The 26,036-nt window shown below is 46.3% G+C and overlaps 1 protein-coding gene across 2 annotated transcripts in view; it reads left to right on the forward strand.

Annotated features, from left to right (window-relative positions):
• FRMD4B (FERM domain containing 4B) overlaps positions 1 to 21,685 on the forward strand; it is an 82,776-nt gene extending 61,091 nt beyond the window's left edge. For both annotated transcript variants that reach the window (XM_064667210.1, XM_064667211.1), the window contains 12 exons: positions 7,496 to 7,572; positions 8,039 to 8,177; positions 8,666 to 8,807; positions 8,933 to 9,066; positions 9,155 to 9,274; positions 10,533 to 10,761; positions 13,935 to 13,991; positions 15,451 to 15,598; positions 16,050 to 16,175; positions 16,852 to 17,657; positions 18,232 to 18,364; positions 19,951 to 21,685. In XM_064667210.1, the coding sequence (XP_064523280.1) occupies positions 7,496 to 7,572; positions 8,039 to 8,177; positions 8,666 to 8,807; positions 8,933 to 9,066; positions 9,155 to 9,274; positions 10,533 to 10,761; positions 13,935 to 13,991; positions 15,451 to 15,598; positions 16,050 to 16,175; positions 16,852 to 17,657; positions 18,232 to 18,364; positions 19,951 to 20,071 (2,232 nt within the window). In that variant the 3' untranslated portion in view covers positions 20,072 to 21,685. The remainder of the gene's footprint in view (positions 1 to 7,495; positions 7,573 to 8,038; positions 8,178 to 8,665; positions 8,808 to 8,932; positions 9,067 to 9,154; positions 9,275 to 10,532; positions 10,762 to 13,934; positions 13,992 to 15,450; positions 15,599 to 16,049; positions 16,176 to 16,851; positions 17,658 to 18,231; positions 18,365 to 19,950) is intronic.
• The last annotated feature ends 4,351 nt before the right edge of the window (positions 21,686 to 26,036 follow it).

Consider the following 26,036-nt stretch of genomic DNA (forward strand, 5'->3'; position numbering starts at 1 on the left):
CTCCTAGGAGTCAGCAAGCACAGTCCTCTCTGTAGCAGTAGGCATGTAAACTATTCATGTCTTGTGGAACAGAGGTGCTATCCTTGCTGGATTTAGCAGAATTTTCTTGCTTTGCTTTTTGGGATGGAGCCAAACTCACAACTGCCATGTGCTGGTGTTATCCTGCTGTTTATACTGTGGATCAAAAGTTCTGTTGTGTTTATCCTTAGCCATCTGGGAAAGAGCATCCTCAATGTGCTCCACTTCTCCAGTTGGTGATGTTTGAATATACATGCAGCTGATTAATTCAGTAAAAGGGAAAGGCTGAGTTCAAATCTAATGAAGACCAAGCTGGCCTTTCTGAATATTAAAGATGTAAGTGGTCTCAGAGTCTGCAAACCTCTCTGATACTGGTGGTGGTGGGAAAGCTGTTGTGCTTCAGACGGGAGGCTTTGAACAGGAGTTGGTGTCTGTGCCTCAACTGAATTGACACCAGGGGGATTTATTCTGCTCCTCATGTCTTTTCTGCAGGGCTGATGGCTGCTGTCAGATGTAGCTCTGTTTGCTTAATCATAGAATCATAGGCACTTGGCAAGAGCCAAGTCCATACTTAGAATATAATTTAAATAATAATAATATATATGTATTTTAGCTGCACCCATTAATGCAGTGGCAGTTAAATCCAAGCAAATATAACCATCCTCCTCAAAAATAGAAATCTTTTGACTTTATCCAAGTAGGTCTTTAGGCAAAGAGACCTAAATACAAGCCTTGGAGCGCAGTGGTTATCCCAAGATTTTGTTATTGCATCAACACTGTTGCATGAAGTCCAAGGCTGAGAACTCTTTACAGGAGGCAACTTGCATGACAGCCCTGGATGAAGCAATCTCCAGATCCATATCACCCAGCCCTGCCAACACTTGTGCATCTGCCATCACTCATCCGAGCGGGAAGCGTGTGGTGTCGGAGAGGACGGTGTGTAACTCATGGCTGGACCAGGAGAACCTGCCGTGTCTGTCTGTCTGTCTGTGTAAAGCTGGCTGGGGAGGTTTGACTCCGGCTATTAATATTTTGCTGGTTGACCTGAGATAGTTTGGACAAGGGAGTTTTGTTGCTCTAAGTCACTCCTGGAAGCTTGTGTTGCTTCGGAAGTGGTTTCTAGCGAAGCAAGTCCCTCTCGCCCAGGACTGCCAGCTGATGGGCACTGAGGGAAGCACTGTGCTCCAGCTCCATAATACACTGAAAATGGAGAGGTATTTTGGGGATCATTTATGGAAACTGTCTTTCTAGATAAAAGCAGTGGCTCCATACTGGCTAGAGATTACACTGAGCTCACTTGATTATCATCCTGAAGTCTCACAGGGCATTAAAAAAGACTGAGTTTGGCAACCCTTGCTCAGATTTGAACTCAGACCTGGGATTATCTCTGCAGTCCTGCTGCTTTGCAAACATATTCTCCTTTCAGCTGCAGTTAATACCAAGAGACACCTCCTGCTTGGAGAAGTACCTCCTGCTTGCAATGGGATGGCATGCCAAGATCCTGTCCCCAGTCTCCTCTGAATCAATTAGGAAAAGCATAAAATAGGTCCCAGGACTTTGTCGTTCCAAAACAGAATAGATCTCCCTTTATCTCTAGCCTATTCTTCTCACTGGCGAGATAAACAATGCGTGTCTTGTTAATGGAGGGTGTAATTAGGGCAAGAGTTGAGTTGATTCTGCGTTCAGCCAGTATGTGGGGATCCTCTGAGAGTTGGAGAAGGCAGCTTGCTGGCTTTTTGACTTGTTCTCCCACTTCATTGTGTTTCTGTGGGCGACTCCCTGGTGATAAATGAACTGCACTATCTGAAGAGAAGAACTAATCTTGCTACGTGATTGTTTCAAATGTACAAGAAATCGGTTCTGCTGCTTGATGCCTTGAATACATTGTGTTCTCAGAAGTGTTTTTGTTAGTGTATACTACGTCTGAAGTGGGAAACGTTTGTCACAGGATGGTGTGGGCTGGAATGAACCTTTAAAGTAATCTAATTCCAATACCCCTGCCATGGACAGGGACACCTTTCACTAGACCAGGTTGCTCAGACCCCCATCCAACCTGGCTTTGAACACTTCCAGGGACAGACCATCCGCAGCTTCTCTGGGCAACCTGTGCCAGGGCCTCACCTCCCTCACAAAAAAAAAACTTTTCCCTGACTGGATTTAATCCTATCAGGGCTTTAGGTTTCCTAATGAGATTCCTGGCTGTTCAGACAATTTCTGTGTATTCCTCCCGCCCTCTGTAGGGTTCCTTTTTGTGTCTGAGTTCGTTCAGGAGCTCCTTGCTCATCCACACAAGCCTCCTGACGTTTTTGCCTGACTTTCTCTTTGTTGGGTTGCATTGCTCCTGAGCTGTGAGGAGTTATTATGATATATCTCTCGTAATTCAACATATGCTAAGAGCTGATGCTGAAAGTTTTCCCTTGCAGAACATTTGCTTCATGTAAATTTGCTGTCCTGCTTTGTTGAATGGTTCAGAACACAGCAGCACTGGCTTCTCAGACAGTTCTAATTAGGCAGAAATTTCTTTTATGGTGTTTATTTCTCACCAAGCCTTTGGTTTAGACAGAAGATACTAAGCTCACATAATTAGTTAAAATAAACACAGAGCTGTTATGAGACTGCTCTGAAATTCAGTTCTTTCTAGATGTGCAGAAAATTGCTTGAAGCTCACCTGCCCCGAAACACACATGTTTGGGGACAGTTTGGTGCTGAGACATATCTCATTAATGCCAATGCTAGTGAGGACCAGGCAGGGACTGATCATAATGTATTAGGAAAAAAAAATGTGATTGAAGAGGTTTTTAGAGGCCTGGCTTAATATTTAAGAGATGAAGGATGCCTGCAGGTGAGCTCTGCCAGATTATGCTGGCACAGGTGGGAGCTGTCTGCCTCCTTTCCCTCAGAAGTTGCTGCAGGTGGGGCATTTTGGCTGTCTTGCCATCTCCTCCAGTGCCTCCCTCCACAGCCAGCCATAGCAGTGTAAAGCAGAAAGATCCCAGTTGAAGGCAGGATGCCAGACAGCAAAGTGCAGCAGAGGGGCTGAAACACAGCCCTCCTTCCAGCGCTGCTGGCAGGGTGGTAATTTCCTTCGTCGGGTGGGGTGCATTCCTGTGGGCAGAATTCTTTTATGTTTCCTTGCTCTGAATTGCCAGATTTGTCTGCAGATTGCTGTTCCCAGCCAGTTCCTGAGGTGCTGGTTGCAGAACCTCCTTACGAGCACTGCACGTACCATGAGGTGCTTTGGAAGTGCTTCTCGAGGGAAAGGCTGCTGCAAACACTGCAGTGTGGCTTGCACTTCCATGCTGACCTTACCCAGTGATCCCTTGGGTGGAAATTCGGAGATCTGGGTGATTTAGCTATTGGTCAGGATTTGCCATCAGCCTTGGAAAGATCCCAGGTGCAACCTTGGCATGTGCTGTGCCTGGCACAGCAGTGTGTGACCACACAGCTCCTCGCTCAGCTGCTCTTCAGATTTTCACCTCCTTGCAAAAAAAAAAAAAAATCAGAAAAAAGACCCTAGAATATTTTTTTTAAGCAAAATCCAGCAGGCTCATAGGAATATTGAGCCAAGGCCCTGGAGCAGCTCTCCTGAACGCCTCTCAAGGAGGGGGCTCTGCCAGCTCCTGCCTGCAATCCTGATGGAGCCGTTTTTCCAAGCCAGTTTGCTCCTGCTGTCAGGCCCAGACAAACTTGCATTTTATTCAAAACTGGATGCAAGATCAGCCAGGTAAAAAGCCAGCTGCTTCTTTTATCAATGTGCCTCACCATTTAGGCAGTCTGTGTCTGCTTGGTCACCTTGGACCACAGTTACAGCTCTTTTTGTACGGGAAAGAGGGTGATCTCTTTTTTTCTTTCAGTGTGCCCTAGTATCTGGAAGAGGATCACAGTAGAAATGCAGGAAGCCTAAACTCATGGGCTGGGAAAGCAGCAGCTGGGTGGTAGGAGTCTGGCTGGTACACAGAGGTGCCTGAGTAATGAGGTGTGATCAGAGCTGCACCTCCGCTTTTTCCAAGAAGACCCAGAAAACCAACCATGGCCAGACCAAATTCTTCCCAAAGAGTCAGACAGGCAACCCCTGTGATGCTCAGTGGGAATTTTCAGGAGCTTTTAAGAATCTGACAACCTACATGGATGGGAAGGCTATTAAGAAAACATTAATTAGCTCAGGTGGACTTAATCACCTGGTTAAAGGGAACGTACATTGCAAAACTTCCACAAAAACATTTTAATTATTCCTAATTGTTCTTCCAGCCCTCAAAAACCAGTTCCAGATTTCCAGATTTTATTTTTTTTTTTTTACAACTCTTTTGTCTTTAAATATGCATGCAGTTTAGGTAAGATTGAAATTAGGAATTATTTAGGAACATGTCTGTACAGGGTTAGGGAGTATTTGAAGGGAGCAGGATATCTCTAGTGCAGTGACAGTTTCCCAAGTGTTGCCTTTTGACCACAAATTAGAAAAATTTAGGGGAAGAAGTTTATTACTTTTCCCCTTTGTATTGAGGCCATTTTTTTTTCTTACCTTCATGAATCCAGGCATGTTAGGCAGAAACTTGTAACACTTCAATTCAAGATTATTTTTAAGTGCATCTGTATAAATATTATTAGCTCACAACTTGTTCTGGAGCTGCTCATTTAGTCATCAGCCTTTTTTTTGAAGGACCTGCCTTAGGAAGGTTTGTCAGAGGAGCTGATTGCTAAGGAGCTTATATTGTTCTTAAGTGGGATAATTTAAGGACAGGGCACTTTTCAGTCCATAAAAGCAAAAATGTGTCCTGGGTGCAGAATTACAAATACTGCTCCCCCATCTCTCCTGCTGAGGAGCAGCAGAGGGGGGAGCTGGAGTTATCCCAGTCTTTGGGCAGGAAGGCAGATGTCTTTGTGCTGAATGTACCCAGCTGCAAATGCTTGGGGCGCCTGTCAGCTCCTTTTGGACTGGAATGGATCTCACAGGGTGGGGAGGAAGTGGGGCAAAGCTCTACCCACATCCTGAGGCAATTCCATGCAGGTTTTCTTAAAAATGCAAAGGATTGGGGTTTTTTTCCTTCTCATCACCGCAGATGATCGTGATGTTGGATTTGCACAGGCTCATGGAAGGGTCCCCCCGGACCCTTGGAATGCTGGCATGTCTCTCTGTCTGGGCAGGAGGCTGCTCCAGGTGGTGGGGCTGCTCCATTTTGCCCTGCAAAACGCGACCCTCATCACGCCCTGCTGCCCTTTGGACAGGTGGCCCCTTTTCCCGCAGCCCTCGGGAATGTCGAGCGCATCCGGAGGGGAAAAACCCAAAGGAAGTGATAAAGGGGACGAGGAGTCATCACCCGCGACGATAAGAGGCGTTTTTTTTCCAGAGGTCATGTTTGAAGCACGCCCATCGCTTTTACGAGCGTGGGAGCGGGCGCCGGGATCGGCCGGGAACGCCGCGATGATGCTTCTGGTCGAACCTGTTGCCTCTGGGGTGTGAGTCAAGGGCAGCGGGGCTGGGACGCGGCACCATGCGGACCCCATGGCAGCCCCCCGCACTGCCCTGCTCCCACCTCGGCCCCCACAGGGCTCAGGGTGCTCGGAGGGGTGCAGCCCCTCGGTAGAAGCCGCCTCTGTTCCCTCCTCTGTTGGGTTTTCCCTTTATCGGGGAAAAGGGTGTGTGGGAGGCGTTGCAGCGGAGCTGGTGATGTCAGGAGTGTGTCAGCAGTGGGAGGTGAAGCCGCCAAAGCGGAGCAGCACGAGAGGGACACAGAGACTGCACGGGCACCTCAGCTCTGCTCTGCTCTGCTCATGTTGCCCCTGATACTGCCCGGGGGGGCCGGGAATCCAGGATCAGTCCTGCAGGGAGGTGAGTGCGGGATGGGGGGAGCAGCTGGGGCCATGCTGGGATCCCTTCCTGCTGGAGCACCCACGGGCGCTGTTGCTCAATGTCCTGACATAATGCTTGGGCTGTTTCCTTTTGTATCTTTTAAAATGTATTTGTTTAAAAGTCTGGTGCCAAATTGTAAAGAGGCACTTCCGAGAGCAGCGTGATTGGGCAGAGGGGGCTGTAAGATGAACTTACTGAAGCAGCAGAGTAAAACTTCCACAATCTTCTGGAACCTGATTTATTAATTTAAGTAAATTGCATTTCCACTTGCTTCACTTTTCCTATAGCATGTTTCAGTACTCAGTTGTAGTCCTAGAAAGGAAACCTTCCATTGAACAGAGGGAAAGACTGCTGAAAGAGCCACTTTTCCCCCCAAGCACATGCACTGGGCTATGCTTCATTGTGTGAAGAATGTTTCAGATGCAGCACAGTGGAACATGCTTTTTACAAACTTGAAGTGCTTCTGTAGTGGGAGGGAGCATAGCAAGTCAGGTTTTGGCAGAGGTCAGCGGGAATGTTGTGTGTCCTGGGGGTTTCTGGTGTGGTGGCTGCACCCTTGGAGGCTTTGGAAAAACTCCAGTGAGGAAGGAGGGAGTCACTGTGAGGGTCTGGGTGCCTTGGCTGGATTGCTGGTGTTGGAGGTTGATTTGTAACTGGATGCTGTCCCTGCCTGCCCAGTCTGGATGGAAGTACCTCCGGTACCTCCTTGTGGGCTGTAGCTCTGGAAAGCAGCTGGATGTAAACTATAGTGTGCTGCTGCACCTGTGCACCCCATCATCCTCAGGGGACATCCCTGGGGACACCCACACAGACCCCGTGTCTGCCCAGGCACCCTGGCACTGCTGGAGAGGGGCAGGAGGTGGTGCTGCCCAGACCTGCACTGAGGGGCCAGGGAACAGCTTGGCCAAGGCTGGGCTGAGAAGATGCAGCCCCTGATGGATCATCCCTAGAGGGTGGCTGGTGCTGGTGCAAAGGGAGAGCAGATTCATATGAAATTCTGATCCCACGGGTGCAGCTGTCAAGCCCTGACTGCCTTTGATCTCTTCTCCCAGCTGGTACTTTGCAGGAAATATGTAATTTTCTGACAGATGTGTGTGCTGGGGGGTGGCTTCCGCCTGTGGCCGCTCTCTCTCTGTACATGGTATACCCCTGCTCCAGAAGGTCACTCTGGATCTCTCACACACTGTCTTCAGAAGAGCAAGGTCTTGGTTTTCCCAAGCTGCTGCCATTCCCTTGGGATGTTCTGACTGAAGGACCATAGGTGTCTGTGCAATTACTTTGTAAAGAGATTTTTGGTTTTGATCAGAGACAAAAGGACTTGATCTGCCCTCATAAGACTTCTGGGAACTTCTAGGAGTGAAATGAAATGTGGTATTGGTGGAAACGGGTGTTGTCACTGGCAAAATCCCCAATTTGCAATGCATTGTCTGTAAGAGTGTGAAATTACTGGAGGGACATCCTTCATATTTATATTTATGTGCTTCTTTTAATGGATATTTTTATTGCTCAGTTCATGCCATAGAGTATACACAGGAATTGTAATTTGCTGAGATAATATCACCTTGGGGAGAGAGAGGTCTGGTTATTTTTTACTGATGGTGTTCTGCTTCTCTCTCCCAATTCTCCTAGCTATTTCAATGGAAACAGCTGGAAAATCTCTATTTCCGTGAGAAGAAGTTTGCTGTGGAAGTACACGATCCCCGCAGGTAAGGCTGGAGGAGGCAGTTCTGCCAGCAGGATGAATCTTTACCCAGAATGGGGATTCATCATCTGGTGTTGGTGAATGGGCTGGGAGGTGTCTCTGAGTTTACTTTGGGCTTTAGGACTGATCCTGATCCGGCATTTGGCAGGGGCTGGATCCGGGCTGTGGGTAAAGAGCAGTGCTGGGATGTTGCAGAGGGAAGGTCACGGTCATAACGGGCAAGCTGGAGAGACTGTTGATGTGTTACAGCTCTGGGTGTCCTCTCAGACTGCCTGTGGTGGCCACTGGGGGAGTTTGTGGAGCAGAGGGAGGACTGTTTGTCGTGGCCAAATTCACGGCAGCACTGGGTGATGGGGAGGAGGAAATCTGAGTTTTTGCATCTCCAAAGGCTGAGCCTTGCCCGGTTAAGAGAGAGGCATTTGGGACTTTAAAGACCTGTCATGAAATTGCATTTGTTTTCACCTCCTCAGAATTTCGGTGTCAAGAAGGACCTTTGGTCAGAGTGGACTGGTAGTGCAGACCTGGTATGCAAACACTTCCCTGATCAAGTCCATCTGGGTGATGGCAATCAGTCAACACCAGTTTTACTTGGACAGAAAGCAAAGCAAAGTAAGTTATAAGGCATTTTACTGAGGACATGAGTTTCAACACCTTTCCTGTATATACTTTGGTGTATGTTTTTCCACAAATGAGCTACTCTCCAGAGAAAAACTACAAATTGTTTTTGTCAGCTCTTTTTGCAGTCTATTAGTGACAGTATTGCTATTCGATCCATTTTAGCCTCCTGCAATTAAGGGCTGTGGAAGTATAATTACAGAAGAGGGAATTCCCACGTCTGGGTGTTTAATCTGCTTTTTCTTTTGTCTCCTTCCTGTGTTTGTTTTGAACACGGTGCAAATAGCAAAGAGATTTTTGAGCTGGGAGATTGGTTCAGGTTTTGGGGCAGAGGAGAGAGGGATGGCAGGACTGATGCTGTTTCTTTAGCCCTTAATTTTGCGGTAGATGAGGTGTGAAACGTCATCTTGTATGATCCCATGTTCTGAAGTTAATTAGAGGTAACTCAATGAGGCTGGATTTTTTTTTTTTAACTCCTTCAGGCAAAAATTCCTTCAGCCAGAAGTTTGGATGATATCGCCATGGACCTGACAGAGATGGGAACACCAAAAGTTTCAAAGCTGGTGACACTGGAGGCCAAGAACCAGCTTATCATGGCCAGCAATGGCAGTTTGATCTCATCAGGTAATACTGTGTGCAAATGTGAGGTAGCCAAGTACAATGGGGCTTGTGTGTATTAAAATGGAGACTAGCAGATGATAAAAATGGCTTTTACCTGGAAATCCTCTTATACAGAGTGTGTTTTTTAGGCTCTCAAGATTCAGAGGTCAGTGAAGAACAAAAGAAGGAGAAAATTATGGAACTAAAGAGGAAAGAGAAACTCCTTCAGGAAAAACTGCTTCAGAAAGTTGAGGAGCTGAAGAAAATCTGCCTGCGAGAGGCGGTGAGAGAACTGCACCTTACGCTGGGGTCGGGTGGGTGGGAGCCCTTCTCTCCTGCTGGACTTTACCTGGACCCTCTCTGTTCCCCAGGAGCTGACGGGCAAGATGCCCAAGGAGTATCCTCTGAGTGCTGGAGAGGAACCTCCCCAGGTCAGAAGACGTGTTGGCACAGCCTTCAAGCTGGATGACAACCTGCTCCCAAGTGAAGAGGTGAGCGTGGCACTTTGTTTTCACAGCACGGGTGGGGTGGCCAGACCAGTGGCCAAAGCCACTTGTAAATAATCCAGCTCTTCCCTGGGTGTTTAAGAGGAGGCAGCTGGGACAGTCACTTGCATAGAGAGGGAAATTTAGATGGGTGCTGCCCTTCTTTTGCCTTTGAAATGACCAGGAAATTGGCTGTTTGAAAAGGCCTTAAGTTCTCCCAACCTGAACCTCTGATTTGTCCATGCTGCATGAATTTTAATGGACATTTTGCTGCTAATTAGAGGAGAGCAGGTGCATAATGCAATTTGGCAGCCCATGGCTCTGAGCTTTTCTGGAACATTGACTTGCGTTGCGTTGAGATTGTGTTTGAACCCAGAAGGTGGCAGGGGTGTGCACTGTCCCCCTTGCAAAATCATCTGTTTGTGAGCATAGTTGTGTGACAGGTGACAGGAGGAGGAGTTTTATCTCTAGCTTAATGCAGGTTCCACCTAAGTAAAACCTCTGTGTGTTGCTCAAGAAGCTAAAATGAACTTTGCTGGCAGAGACTGACTCGGGCGATATGGTAATTCAGATATTTACAGTTTCTGGATGCACATCATTCCCCCTCATCCCTTGTGAGATTTGTTAACAAGCTGTATCATCCAAGCAGTAAGTAGGTGTGGGGCACTTGGCATCTGTCTTTCACCAGAAACTTGCTTCCCTGGCTGGCAGGGCTGGTGTGTTCCATGTCTGCAGCAAAGTGATTTTATGTGACTGCTTAAATGCTATTAAACCAAAATCCTGCTGACCAGATTTAATAACGTGTTGCTTAGCGCTTCTGCAGTGCCTTTCATCTGAGCTTCTCAAAGCAGTTTACAAACAATTAATTAAAGCCTCCAACTCCCTGTTACGTAGGTATGGTGATACAGATTTCCATTTTTATTTTCTCCAAAGTGGAGAGAGATTTTGAACAGATGTTTTCAGGGTTGGTCTCGTAGCAGGAGGTTTAGCAGCCTAAACTTGAATTTAAGTATCCATGTTATGTCACCCAGGCTTGAGAACTTTGGATCTTGCCCAAGAGATCTCATAATCTTACACTAGTCATAGAAATAAGATCTAAGAGTTTCATATGCTGAGATTTTTCTTGTGTATAAACTTTGGTGTTTCTGTATTTTGTGCTCAAGATTTCACTTTATTACCACAAAAACAGATGTTCTATTTAATAACCTTCATTGATAATTTCTACCTGGAGTATGAGGAAGTAACTCATATCACAAATTTGCAGGATCCTACTTTGCAGGACTTGGAGAGCAATTTTATCATACACCAGAAGCTGGTGGAAGCTGCAAAGAAACTGGCCAGTGAGCCAGACCTCTGCAAAAATGTGAAGAAGAAAAGGAAGCAAGAGTATGCTGATGCTGTAAAAAAGCTGCAAGAGATAGAAAATTCTATAAATGAATATAGAATCAAGTGTGGCAAAAAACCAACCCAGAAATCAACTCTTGCTCTACCAGGTAAGCAGGAGAATTCCCCGTGTTCTGATGAAAACAGGAGGGGGGGGGAAATAATTTGGCTTACTTAGAAGCTTTGTTTACATCTTCTCTATATGGTTTTTATCTTCTCCAAGGCAGTTAGATAAGAAAATAAAAGATGCAATTGCTGCATCTGATACGCTCAGTGCACTGCTGTAGGCTGGGGGCAGAGCAAGCCACAGTTTTAGGAACAAGTGCAGACAAGTTCAAGCACCAGGTATGGACTGAAGGTGCTGTACACAAGAAGGCTGGCAGGAACAGCTTGGATGAAGCTTTTCTGGTGCCTGAATTCCTGGTGTATTGAGTGCAGCTGCTCGTCTGAGCTGCCAAGTGCAAAATCTCTCCCCCTTCCCTCCCACAACACTCCAGTTTGAGCAAAAATAGAGCGGGCAAATTTTTCTGCAGGATCCAGGAAATAAGGATCAAAGACATTGTTTCTTGATTCGAGATTGCTGATTTCCTGGAAGACATAAGTGAAGTTCAGGAGTTGATGAATGTAAATAGTAGCAAACAGATTTTTTACGAAATCCGTTTGCCAGTGATGAGCATGGTGAAAGCAGATACCCTTGGCTCCTCCATTCTGAAAATGTGATTTTCCTAAGGGAGGTAAGGTTCTTTCTGCTTCATAGGATAATGTGAGGAAACCTGCTAGTATCCAAGCCAATTGAAGGATTTTGGGAGTAGTAGAAACTCAGGGATATTGTGACTCTTCTAGTCTATATAGTTATTAACAATTTTAGGTCATGTATTACTTCTCCCAGTCATGGAAAATATATAGGGATAATTGCTAATGTTTAATTCATTTATTTCATCCCCCCTTGTCTGAGAGGAAATGCTGTTTTGTGAGGTCAGTGAGATTTTTCCTGGGAATTACAGGGTGGGAAAGAAAATGCAAGGTTTTTCTGCTGTTTATGTTGGTACCCTCTTACTGGCCCTTGAGACATGACCTGTTCCCAGTCTGTGTTTTCCCTGGAAGAGACCCTTCTCCCATGCCAGATGTCTGTTGGGGAACCCTTTGCCATGTCCCATTCTTGTTGAGGGCTTAGTTTGGATCCTTACCCATCACACACCGTGGCAGGACTGGGCTGTCCATCATCACAAGGTGCTTACTCTGAAAGGCTGATGATCTCTATTTAATGTGGCCCAGCTAGTTCCTGATTGACAGAGAGGAAGGAAACATCTGTTTTTCCAGTCTCTTGCTCACCAGTGTGGATGCTGATTGTGAAAGGTCCTGTATTACCTGCGACGTGTGGTGTGTGGTAACGAGCAGGAAGGGCAGTGAGCAGCGAGAGCCCAGTGAGGCAGCATCCATCCAGGTTGCTGCTGTTTTTGCTGGCAGCTTTCTGTCCTGTTGTGCAAACAAGCAACTTGGGAGTTGGTCCTTATGCATTTATGCCATCATTTAGTACGTGACATCCTTGTTTGCTCCCTGAGAAGGTGGGTACAGCCAGAAGGGACCAGATTCTGTGTCTCGGAGGGTCTCCCAGGAGTTAAGGGACTGCAAGACAGTGAATACTTACCCAGCAATAAGCAGCTGCATCCCTTCCAGTTCCAGGCTCTTGCACTGTGTATTTGTTTACCTGAAGCAGAGCTGTTGTCTGCTTCAATAATTGATTTTGTGTGTGAACTTGTCACCATCACCAGCGGTACTCTCAGGCTCAAGGTACAGCTTTCAGAAGGCTGAGCAGTGATGAGTCACTTGTGTCTGTGAGTTTGGGGGATGACTCGTTGGAAATAATGTGTTACATAGTACCATTGATTTATTGAATCAAACAATAGCTCTTTTCCTCCCAGCCCCAAGGGATAGGAGGTGAAGAAAATACTGGACTGCTCCCCATGTTCCACTTTCTCTTTCCTTCACTTCCTCTGCAGCCCAGAGTTTCTTCCCCTTTTGCAGGGAATTGCATGGATTTGGGACTTAAACTCAGCAGCATATCTGAATATGTCAGCACTGCAGACCCCACCTGAAACCAGCAGTGTAGCTTTAGGCTTTAGCTTTTTTCTTTTCCTGGGCAGGTTTTCTTCCCTCCCCGCACTGGGCCCAGTTCCATCTTTACCACCCCATGGTCAAATCCACATGAATCCGCTCCCCTGAAGCTTTTTCCCAGTGTCAGGTTGCAGAGAGAGCTGCAGCCCATCCTCGGTGGTCTGACAAGTCCCTCCAGGGCAGGGGCCAGCCCTGATTTTTGCTGTTCTTGAACAGCTGCTCTCTTTACCAAATTCTTGTAACCAGACCTTTCCTCACAGCAAATTGTGACAGCAGGGAAGCAGCTTATATTGCCTGTGCTCCTGATGGCTGTTGGGAGAGCCAGGTGTCATAGACTGCATGCCACTGTCATCTTTTGTTGCTTCCTTTCTCTCATGCATGGAAGTTCATCCCACCAGTGCTGAATCTTGCCAGAAACAGCCTAGCAACAGATTCTTCTATGGGCTAATTATCTCTAGTGCAGCCTAATTTCTCTGCTGCTGCTGGTCTGCTCCAAACCTTAGCAAGGACAGGCTGTTTCTCAGTGAGGTGCAGTGTGTAGTATCAAGGTGAGAGGACAGGCAGGTGCCTTGTAAAGTGCTTTGAATAAATAATAAAATGTAAAAGAAAGGAAAAATTTGTATGTCCATGCAACAGTTCCTGCTTTCTGTGTTGCTGGAATTTGCAATAACTTGATGGAAATCAGTGGAATTATTCTGGATTGATATTAATTTAATTGAAACAGAATCTGCTGATGAAACATTCAAAAACAAATGCCAAATTTCAAAAGGCTTTTTGTACCTACCTGGTGGGGTTTCAGGTGTACCTGGAGGAGATTAGATGCTAACAGCCAAGATCTACATGTCTGTGTAGGTTCCTGATCTCCAAAACACCCTGTGAGATCTGTTGGAAGTTGGGTGGAAAACACCCTTGTAAATCTTGGCCTGATTCCTGCTGCAGATGAAAAAAAATCTCCTTTGATAGTTGCCTGGGTCGCTTGCTGAGCTGCAGCAAAGACACAAGGGGATGACACGAAGCAGGACTGTCTTCAGGCTGTGGGGCTAAAGCATATGGATTGCATCATTACAGATAGTAGCTGGCTCTGAAACTGTAGAAAATAAACTGTATTAGGATATTTTGAAGTTGGTGTTGGGCCTCCTATGCTTAAAGTGTTTGTTTTCATTCACAGATGATATAATTCCATCTGAGAGCAGCTCCCTGTCTGACACAACCACCTATGATGATGGTATGATGCTTATCCTTTTCTTCCTATGGAGTGTGTTCATTCAGAGTCATTCCTTTGACTTAATGTCCTTTAGCATTTCCCATCCCTGGAAGGATGGGAAGGTTAGATGGGGTTTTGAGTGACCTGGTCTAGGTGGAAATGTCCCTGCCTGTGTCAGGGGTTTGGAACTAGATGATCTTTAAGGTCCCTTCCAGCACGAATCATTCTATGATTCTGTGATATTGGTGGCTTTCATTGATAAATTACTTTGTAGCAGAGGAATAACAGCTTATCAGGAATGTCTTTTCTCTTAATGGGTTAGTTCTTGAAAGTTTCTGCTCTGTAAGCTGATCTGAGTCATCTTTAGAGAAGGAAGTTGGTTTTAACACGACCAACTTGCAAGCTGAGGGCACTGTGAATGTCAAATACTAGATCCCTAGGACCTGGCCAGAACTGGATAAGAGGTGAAGGACTTTAGAAGCTTGGAGGGACAGCCCTTCTGTCCTCACAGCTACTATAAAACTTACAGAAAAGTAGAATAGTCACAGATATTAACACTGTTTACATTTATCTGTTCCCTAGTGAGCTTGCATCTTGCTTGGGTTGGTGTTTGCTCAGCTTACTCATTTCACACACACACCCATAGACATATACTCACGCCCTGTTCCACCAGGTGGAAAGATCTTGGCTTGCCTCTCCCTTAAACTGGCTAATCATCATTTGGGGACAAACATTATCTAAATTATTACTCACTTTTCAGTTGGGGCCTGATTCTGATCCCACTTTGTTCCAGTTTTACACTGGTACAACCCATCTGGTGTTTTAAAATGGAGTTACACCTGATTCCTGCTTGTACAAGTAGAAGTAGAGCCAGGCTTGTGAACATGTTCTCTGTGATGCTCGACCTGCATTTATATGTATTAGTTGGAGTTTCCTGTTGGCTCTGTCAGGACCTGAGTTGTGCCCTAAGCAAAGTGAGAACAAGGATCAAACCAGCATCTTCCCAGTTGCCTTCAGCCAAATTTGTCTGTCAGTTGTCTTTGCTCATTCAGTCGCTTTTGAAGTCAGTCCCTTTTAGGTTTTATTTCAAAACTAATTCTTAAAATGTCATTTTCAAGTAAGAGTTGGAAGGTGAGGGACGGGAACTGGTCTTTGCAGAGGCTAAGCTTGCCTTCTTGGCCCTTGAAAGGATTGCTCTACAAACAGAGTTTTTCCAAGGAAGTTCTGTTTTGTGATCTGGCACAGCCCCAAGCTGGGTGTAATCTCTGTAGCAGTCAGTGGTGCTGAGATCTGTAGGAGCCTCCACAATGTCCTGTCCACATGCAAGAGAGCTCAGTGCAGGCAAGAGAGCCTTTCTAGACCCACAGCTTCTGCCCTTGTCTCTAGAGTGCAAAGTACTTCTCCTTAGGGGCCATGGATTTGTATACAGGGCAAAACCACCAAGGATTTTGCTAACAAAGTACGTATTCCTTTCCAACAGTCAGTGAATCGCTTCCTGTGGCAGCACAGAGACCCAGCTCTGCACAGCTTTCTCCAAGACTTCCTCCACCAAAGTCCCTCGGGGTGGAGAGAATTCATCTCAGAAAGTCATCCATAAACGAGCAGCTCTTGGAAACCAGACACTCCAGGTAGGCACATCTTGCTGCTGCTGCAGTGCATGTGGAGAACCTGCTGGCATGAGCTCCATCCTGCCCCTGCCCAGCCCCTGCCACTGTAGAACACTCCTCCCTGGGAGGTGCAAAAGTCAAATTATACCCAGATGTAACTATTTAGCTGTGATATGCTTCATTTTCAAACTCGATTCCTTTGCTTCTCTGTTGCCTGCTCTGTCCCTTCTCCTTCATGCTTCTGCCCTCTGGCAGCAGCTTTTCCTTTCAGCCATCCTGTGAGGACCAAGAAGGGGTTGAATTTTTTCTTCCTTTTTAACAACTTTGTTCTTTACACAGGGAAGCACATCCAGTTATGCCCTTCCCTGTTTGCTCTGCCTTTCTTTTTTTTTTTTATCTCCGAGACTTTGGAGCTCATACTCAGCGTGGTACAACTTGTGTTTAACCTAAACGGGGTTGTCTCCTGTTACAGGGACGTGCTCTCGACCCACAGCAGCCCTTACCGGACACTGGACCGGCCGCCCCAGCCCCACGGGGGGAGGAGCATGCCCACAACCCCTGTGCTCACACGAAATGCCTACAGCAGCAACCACTTACAGTAAGGGGCCTTTGCTTTGAGTGCTGTGTCCGTCTTAGGCAGCAGAAAAATAAAAGCGAATGGTGTTAACAGGGTGAAGGGTCCTTTGCCATACAGCTTTCCCTGCTGTATGGGGTCAGGCTCTCAAAGTGCAAGTTAGTGCCATTACTGTGGGAAGAGAGCTGCAATGTGGCCTCACAGGTGTTATTAGACAGCTGAGAATCCACGCTGGGGAAGGAGGCATGCTGTGAATCTTCCAGTGTTATCAAGAGGCCAGGGTTGGTTTGTTTGGGGTAATGCAGCTTTGGGAGATGGAGCCACAGGAATCCCACCTCTCCATGTTCTCCTCCTATCTCGTTACTTGTGTAGGCTTTACCTGCTTAAAAACTGAGGGAACCCTCCTGTAAATCATTACTAAATGTGTGTTTGTGACCTTCGCTGTGTGTACCCCTGTGACAGATTAACCTTGCTCACTGTGACAGATTATTATGTGAGAGATCTCCTAGTGTTGCAGCAAATAAAAAAACTCAGCCAAACTGAGTTTCTTGCAGTGCAGATATTCTGTGAGGAAAGATAAGGCTGGGTTCATACTGTGCTTGGATCGGGAGGCAGCTGACATGTCCATGCATGCTCTCTCCAGCTCTGTGTGTATGGTTGTGTGGCTGCCTTTCGCCAACCAACATCTGTGTTGTTTCAGGCCAGATGTTTCCCCACACCACTGCCGGCAGCGCAGCGGAAGTCTGGAATCCCAAACCCACCTGCTCTCCGAGACTCCCGCTGAAAAGTCAGCCTTCACCCTCTCCAAGTCCCAGCGAAGCAGCAGCACAGAGATCCTCGACGACGGATCATCCTACACTAGCCAGTCAAGTGCAGAGTATTACTGCGTGACACCCACTCCCAATCCGTATTACACTACTCAGACACTCGACAACAGGACCAGGGGTCGAAGACGGTCAAAGAAACATAATATTTCCGCCGCAAATTCAGGGAGTATGCCAAACCTCGCCCATAAGGATGTCCGCAATGGTGTCTACCACAAAAATCAGGAGCAACCTTCCTCTAATTACTATATTTCTGGATATTCCCCGTACACCGAGCCCGACGTCTATTACAACGGAGGGTATGTCTATGAGAGTGACACGGAGGGACAGTACAGCGTCAATCCCTCCTACCGCTCATCCGCACACTACGGATACGACCGTTACAGGGAATTCAGGGCTTTCCACGAGGACGAAGTGGACAGAGTACCACACAACCCCTACGCAACCCTACGGCTTCCCAGGAAGCAGGTTGCCAAAACGGAGCACATAACCAAAAACATTCACAAGGCCTTAGTAGCAGAGCATCTCCGTGGTTGGTACCAACGTGCCTCCAGCCAGAAGGAGCAGGGTCACAGCCTGCAGGCAGGCTTTGAGTCTGACAGAGGATCTCAGAGGAGTTTGGGCTTTGCTGGTCTGCAGACGCCGTGCTCTCCGAGCAGTCGGGTGTCGTCTTTCTCTTCAGGTAATGTCTGAATTCATCTGTGCTGAGTGTTTTTGTAAGTCCCTGCTGTGCATTCAGTTCTGCCTCACTTTGCTGCCTAAATGAAGTCAGAGTTAAAGCCAGGCTAGAGCTCTGTCTTGAAAGGTGGATGAGGAACTGAGTAAGATCTTGTTCCGTTCTTGGGAAGAAAGTCTTGATTGTTGCCTTCTCCTAAGGGTAAAAACTACCTTTTGCTCTTTGTAAGCTCAGTAATCCAGAGAGGTACAAAGAGCCAAATGTATTTCAAAGAGGTGTATTTACCAACTAGAAGCAATGTGCAAAACTTCATGCCATTTAAATGCAGTGGCTGTGATGGCTTCCAAAACACAGTCCAATGGACACCACAGAATGGGTCAGAAAGTCTTTCTAAAGAGATTCCCTGGCTTCAGGACACCATCTGTAATTTCCTCCCTGTTTTGTGTTTGCACTGTCTGCATGAGTGTCCTGCAAAAACCCATAGAGATCACTGATGAGAATTGTCTTGTTTGTCTCAACTGATTTAGCTGGAGAAACATCTAATTTGTTGTAATTTTTTTTTTTTTTTTTTAACTTACAGCATCTTCTACAAACACTGCTGGGAACTGGAGAAACCCGGTTGCACTGGGACTTTCAGACTACGATACGTTGTCTCATTCCTCTTATGCCAGCTGTTATGGGAATGTTTATGGCAACCTTCCTTTGCAGAGCAGGTGAGTAGAGTATGTCTGGGTTTTCTGCCCTTCCTCCTGCATTTCACAGGCTCTTAAAACTTCTGAGAAAATCAGCTTTATTTCAAAGAGCCAGGATGAAGAGTACTTGTAAAACTGGCATCTTGAGAGCAGGTTTTCTCTGTGTGGAGTAGATCAGCTGTACCATCACTAACTGTACCACTGACTCTCAAGGAAGGAGGGAGCAGTCATAGTGAAGGATGAACTCATTGGTTGCACAGGCTTTTCATCTGGCTGGTGCTGGACCATCACAGATCTCACACTCCCTGGTGACTGATGCTCTGAGCAATGTTATGGGCAGAGCACCCACTGAGCCCAGTCCCTCTCACTCCTTGTGTTGGGGGGGTCTCTCCTGCACCCCATCAGCAGTTTGGCAGCACACAGTCCTGCTGGGTTTCTGAAGCTGTAGTGCTTATGCTGATGAACTTTTGGAAAAACAAGGAGAGGAAGCAGCTCTCTGCAGCCTCATATCTTAGTGCTTGCATTCAAAGGCAATTCCACCTCTGCCAAGTGCATCTCCCTTGGCAGAGCTGGACCCAGGAGCTGGGAGAACCTGCTGCTGCTTGCAGAGCCCCCCTGCTCATGAGGGCTTTCCCAAGGGCTGCAGGGAGCCCAGGGTCTGCTCGGGCCTTGCAGGAATTCCTGCAACTCTCTCGCTGTTTCTACTTGGCATTTTCATATTTCCCTCCCCACTGTAGTAGGCTGTCTGTTGGCAATGAGGACAGAGAGCTCCTGCCCTGGGGAGTGACTCTGCCCCCACAAATGCCATCACATTTAAATACACTTATGCAAAGTGGAGCCAGCCATAGTAAGTACCCCACCCCCACGTGTGCCTCCTGCTTTGTGGGTTGCAGTTTGTGCTGGCTGCCAGACAGACTTGTGTGAAAATACTGAATTTTTAATTTTGTTTGTTTTAAAATAAATGAAAGTGTAAGAGAATATGTAAAAGCTGCTACTAGATCCTTTTTTTTTTCTGAGTGAAATGCTATGGGCTGTTTTATTGCAGTGATTTAAAATATCTACAGCAACAGTGTTTAAAAATACAGTTCCTACTAATTTCTTAATTTCCTATAATTGGGGTTTGAAAATTTGGCTTATACTGGCAGCTTGATCTAAATAAAGTTTATTAGCTATTAATTTTCAATATTCTGAACCACTTGTCTGACTGTTCATCTGTTTTATTTTCTGCTTTAATGTGATCATGGCAAACAAGCAATCAGGATGTTCAATGGTCTTGACAGTGCTCAAGGCCAGGCTGGATTGAGCTTGGAACCTGCTCTAGTGGAAGGTGTCCCTGCCCAGGGCAGGGGGTTGGAACAAGATGATCTTTAAGGTCCCTTCCAACCCAAGCCACTCCGTGATCCTGCGACAGTGTTGATCAGCTGAGGTGCCTGTTGCACGCAAATTTTACGAATTACGGCACAAAAACCGGGGTGGTGTTTGGACCCAAATTACAGCGAGGTGAACTCACAATAACCACCATTGCTTTGAGCCCAAGGGAGGTGCATGAATTTGGGGGGCCGGGGAAGACCCTCAGCTGATCCCTGGTGCCGTTGTCTGTCTTACAGAACGTACACGGAGCCGAGCCAGCTGGGTGCTGATGACGAGGATCAGTTGGAAGGAGACTTGCCCAGCAGTGAGCAGAGGTTGTTCTGGCACGAGGACTCCAAGCCCGGGACGCTCGTGTAGCCCACCCGCGGCCCCACATTCCTGCCCCCGCGTGCCTTGCACAAAACGCTGTGACTCCGAGGCGGATCTCGGGTGGAACTCCCAAACTGAACAAAAAGAGGAAGCAGGCTGTTTTTGCTGGGAAAGATTAAAATCAGCATTAAGAGGGACTGTAGCAAACTGACAGAAGTCTTACCGTGAATGGCGTTTCTTTGTGAATCCGGACGGCCCACACGAGCCAGGGCAAGCCACAGTTCATCTGTGACTAGATGCAGCACTTGGTTGAAGTATTTATATTTAGCAAGCACTTTTTGGGAAGATTGAAAGATGTCGAAGGCAAACCTCAGAGGAAAAAAAAAAAATGTGAAAAGAAGACTGTAGTGGAAAAACCGGGAATTCTAGGAGCACAATTCTGGTGTCTGAAAGAAGAAGAAAATGAAAATTTATTCTGCCATGGCTTATGATGACCTGGAAGGACTTTCATAGGCTTATGAAGGATAGATACTGTGTGTGTGAGTGAGGCAAAGGGTGACTGAATCAGTATTGGAACATTAGTTGAAGGAAGGCTGGGGTTTTTTTTTGTTATGGAGGTTTGATTGAGTTTATCTAATTTTTGAGGTGTTGTTAAGAGTGTTTGTTAGCACCACAAGCAAGTTCTGGAAAGAAAACTTGCTGACACAATATGTCGTGTAAAACTGTAGGCGATTGTGGATTTTGGAAACAGAAGCAGTAAACTTTGAACTCTCTCTTCTATGATAAAGCATCATTAATAACGACACATTTAATGACCTTTCCATGGTACAACTGTGTGGAGAACTAGGCAAATTTTCACAGTGGCTGCATGGTGACCCCTGTTCATCGGGTGACAATTCCGTGTTACTCTGTCACAGTGGATCGAGGATCCACGGTGGGGAGCTCCAGTGATCACACAGGGAACAATTTGATAGTAATGGCCAGTATTTGAAGGTGGATGCAAACACAAACAGCCAAGTGGGTGCCTTAAAATGAGGGGCATTAGGGTTGTACCGCCAGCCATCTGAACTGCCAGGTGCGTTGCGAAGTCACTAAGTGACGGAACAGCATTTTCACAAAACCGTTTGTGTAGGGGGAAAAAAAAACGTGACTGCAGTCTTGATTGAAGAGGGATAAACCTACCTCACATCATCCACCTGTAGGAACAAATTGGCATGGGTTATCCTGCGAGATTCCCAATGACTCGTCTGCATACGGTAAAATCTCTCCCGTTTCTCAGCTGTACTGTGCTTCAGGATTCCAGAAATGGTGCTCTTTTGTTCTTTTATACAAAGGGTTAGTTACTCCTTGTTCATATTGTGAATAGAAAAGTTTCTGATAAACTTTTTTGACGTTTTTTTACCAATATTCCAGAGCATGTAATATATACAGGAGGACACACTTGTTAAGCTGGTACTTAGTCGTTTGTATTATTAGAGTCGCGATTTGGAATTAAACGAACAAAAACAAAATAAAAAATAACTTATTTCCTTGGTTTTGCATATTTGTATAGCCTTCTAGAAATGCGAAAGCTCTTTTTGCTTATTCTTTTACTACTTCTGAATTTTTTAGACCTATTATTTTGTATAGGTCAATAAACTAAAAAGTGTGCTACCAAAACCACGTCAGCATTCCTCCTGTTTCTCCTTGAGTGCTTGGAAAACTGCAGTGTGTGTTAATTTTAGGGCCTTAAAGTAAATCCCCATGGTGTGATTTCTTTTGGCCTGTGGTGTTAGGTTGGGTGCAGAGGGTCGGTGGCTTCATCTGAAGGAAGCTTTTCCCAGGACACTTCAGAGACTCCCAAAACACATCTGTAAGTCAGAATTTCTGCCTCTCCATCAGCTGTCCTGAGGGAAACCAAGCTGGGCTCATTCAGCATCCACATGGGAGGGTCACAATCCCTGGGACCTGCTGCCCAGCCCCAGCCTGGCAGGGGTAAAAGAGACAGAGGTGGCCTCATGTTGTTGAAAATACTTCTTGTTTGTCTATCCTTGCACCTAAAAATTGTCACAGCCTTTCCCAGTTGGAACATGGCTCTTGGGATTGTGTTGCTCATCTGCTTGGTCCTCTTTTGAGTTTGTACCCTCTGAGATACCCACCTTTCAGTAAGAGTGACTTCTGGATGTACTTCTGCACCCTGGTCACTCAGCAGTTGAGATCATTCAGTCTTGCTCTCCTCTCTCCAGAGTTAATTGTCATTCCTTACTTTTTGTGACATCCTTAAACTTCACAACCACCACTGAACTTTATTCTTATTTCCAGGTTGCTGGTGAAAATAAGTATTAACAAGAACTTGCAGGCGTTCCCAATAAAAATACCCCCATGTTGTCATACTTTTCCGTTTCTTCAAGTAGTTTTCGTGGTTTGTCTGTTTGCAAATTCTTCATTCATTGACTCATACTCCTGGCTGCTATAAACTGTCAGGGCTTTGAGCAAGAAGCTGAGTGGTTCAAAGTCCAGTTCCCTACCCAGAGCTCATGGCATCAGTGCAGGCTGGCAATTATTTGTCAGCCTGCTTTGAAACCTTTTCATTTAAAAAGGAAATGAGGTGTGTAAAGAAGTCTGTGCCCCGTTTAAAGTATTGTTTCCATTCCTTTATTTTAGTGGTGTAGCCATTGATTTTTGTGTTGGCTTTTCCATCAGTGGTCAGGATTTAGCTCAGCTCGACACATCTGTGTTGGCACAACTCTGGCACCTGGCCTGGCCTCCCTGCTTGATGGGACAGGACCAGGATGATTTTGGATGATATTGTTGAGAAGATGGGAGTTTGAGGTGGGTTAGGGTGTTGAGGATGGTTTGCTATATTTGGGGATATTGGATATAAAACCTCTATGGCCAGAGTTCAGAGCCTGATTGCAATTTCCAGTAAGCAGGAGCTGAGCTGCAGAGGAGCTGGAAATGGAAGTGGAGTGGTGGCAGCTGCAGCACTTGAACCCCTTTTGTCATTGTCTGCATGCTTGGCCCTGCAAGAGTTGTGTTCTTAGGCACTTTTATGAAGGGTGGAAGTACAGACTGAAGGAGGCCCAGATGAGGAATAAATAAGTTCCAATTTTTCTTTCTCAGATGTTGCAGAGTCAGTCTCGAGTGGTACTGGGAAGGAGAGGGAAGGCACGACATCCCCCTGGCACCTCCTGCCCATTGCCAACAAGGGATCTGGTGATGCTGGTGATACCTGACTTGTGCCAGTTGTTCCCCAGGACCCTTAACTTTGCCTTTTGCAGACCTCCAGTTTGCTTTGTTGCATTTCTGGAGCGATGTTTTGATGTACATGTACCGGTGTTCCCAGAGACCAGATGTGTGTAATGCAGCTAAAGAGGTAATAAAGACATACTTGTAATCATTATCTTATTTGTTCACAGCTGAAATACAAATTGCCTGTGCTTTGTTTGAATTCCGACCTCATCTGTGTGTTTTGCCGTGTGACCACAGCCTTCCTCAGCAGGATAACTGAGGACATCTAGTGCCTGACCCGCAGCGTTGAAGAGAAGAGCCTCCCTGCCTCTGGTGCTCCTCTGGAATCCTTCCTGCTTCTTCCAGTGTGAAGAAATATCTAAAAATTCTTATTGGGTATGATCAGAGCAAAGCCAAGAGGTGAACAAGGTGAAACACCAGACCCACAAGGTTCAATTTACAAACATTTCTCTGTTCAGAAGGCAGATGCTGCTGATGGGAGTGTGGAGGGGAAATAAAACCCCACTTAAATCTGTGTGTAATGGAGCATTTCCAAATGCTTTTAGTTGATGGATGAAGAAGAATAAAACCCAGTTCTTGCCAGGAATCCTTAAAAAGGCATTAGGGCACTAAGCTAAAATAAGCCATGCCTCATGTTTTTAATTGCTGTCTTGTTTTTCTCTGCTGTTTTGAACAGAAATACTCTTGAGATGTGGGAGGACATTCCTGCAGTGCAGGGACCAGGAAAGGGACAGGGCTTAGGCCAGGATCCCCATCCCTGAGCTCAGGCAAACCTTTAAAGATCACAAATCTTTAAAATTCAACCCGGTATATTTAGGTAAAACTTGTTGGCCAAAGTGACTCAATATGTGATGTGACTCTTGCAGGTTTCTGTTGGCTTTTCATTTGTGATCTTAAAACTTGTTCAGCATAAGTGTGAGCAATGCAGCAGCAATGTTTACAGCTCCTGGGTGGGTGAGAAGCCTCCACCATGGCCCATCCCATGCCATACCATTTGTAGGAAACCCTATAAAGACTGAAGGTTTGCTCCATCTCCTGGGCATTGGGATCAGTGCAGGGAGCCTGGGGAGAAGCTCCCATCGCTGCGCTTACTGGCACTGTCTGGATAAGTTAACACCACTACTAGCAGGATTCCTGCTTTCTACACTATTCTTCCTTCTCCTTTGTGCTTTTGTGTCATATTTAATAAATTTCTGAGGTAGAAAGGTGAGAGTTTCAGCTATAGCAAAGCCTCACACAAACTTTTAATTGTGTTTATTTATTGGTTATTAATTTAAGTTTAGTTATCTGTTTTCCTTGCATTTCTTTTTTTCCTAGGGGTCTTGTGCTAAGGAAAAAATTCCATGTCCTTAGGAACATTCTGTCTTGTTGGTAACAGAAATTTCCTGCAGTGGTTTTCAGATTGCTTCTGTCACTCTTTGAAGCTGTTAGAGATAAATACAGCAGAGAGGGAAAACATATTTTATTTTGCAAATGTGTGAAGAGGTAGAGCTTTATTTGCTGCTTCTAACTGTGCTGTGCTGGGCATTGTGTCTCTCCCTGACTTATCCCTTGTTCTTGTTCTGAAGGCACCAGGCTGTTGGCACCGACTGCTTGGAGAGCCCAGCATCCATCCTGGCATCAGTCAGGGACAATCTGACTGATAATCAAGGGAGGCAATGAACGTGGTATTTGTGTAGAGCCAGGGAAGGGAACCTACAGTTCTAATTCGGGGGCAGCCACATATTCCCGCTTAAGGCAGCCTTCATCAGAATCAATTAGCACTTGGATTTCTGTAATTTGGGTAACTGCATGTGTGGGTGTTTGCTCTTCACCCAAGCAGTGGGAAAATGGACCTTCATCCTGGCATAGATGGAGTTGCCAGGGGAAGGGCTGCACATGGCATCTGTTCCTGATTTTAGGTATAAACTTTGTACAGTGGATTTTGTTGTGGCTGGTGGTTCTGGTGACAGTCATTGCCCACAGTGATGTGTGGTTGGGACACTTTTGTAGCTTTCTAAGCCTGACCTCAGCATTGTGACCTACTGGGTGGGACCACAGAGTTGATCCCCCCACAGACCTGGACAGAGGAAGCAGAGGCAATGTTTGCTGTTTTGGCATCCACCTCTTTTCCCTCCTGTTCAGCTCTGTCCTCCACCTGCCCTGTCCCATCACTGACTGGCCAGGTACCCTTGCATGCCAGGACAGTGTATCCTCAGCTTTCCAAAGAAGACCCCTGTCTGGTGCTCAACCCTTTCCACTGTCTGTCAGGACCTTCCCCTTCCCCTCCAAGGTGTTAGACCATGTGGATCATTTCCCAGGTCAGGATTTATTATCAAAGATAATTACCCTGCGTTCTGACTGAGCAAGTCAAACCTGAGGTGACATTTCCTCCTTGGAAGAAGAAGAGATAGTGTGAGTTGTGATCAGTGCTGGCAGCCCAGAAGGACACATGACACAGATGTCAGGGCCTTAGTGACAGTAGCAAGACCTTTAACCAAGAAGCACCTTCTTGCCATCCATCCAACTTCGTTATCCCTGCCTGTCCCTCACAAAGGGAATCACCATAAATCCTTCAGCAAGTCCTTGACTGCAGAGGGATGTGCTCCATGTCCCAGGACACCTCCTGCCCGGCTCACAGCAGGCATGAGTCTCAATTTATATTTAATCATTAGAGTGTCATCGAAGAGCTGCAGATGGAGAAGAGTTTGCAGCCAGCCTGGGCTCAGCTGGAGTAACTCTAGAAGAAATCCTTCCACCTGTTCTGGGGCTGAGGTTAGGGAAGGACGTGGCCGTATGTGCA

This window comes from Pseudopipra pipra, chromosome 11 (assembly GCF_036250125.1).
Source record: "Pseudopipra pipra isolate bDixPip1 chromosome 11, bDixPip1.hap1, whole genome shotgun sequence".
Lineage (NCBI taxonomy): Eukaryota > Metazoa > Chordata > Aves > Passeriformes > Pipridae > Pseudopipra > Pseudopipra pipra.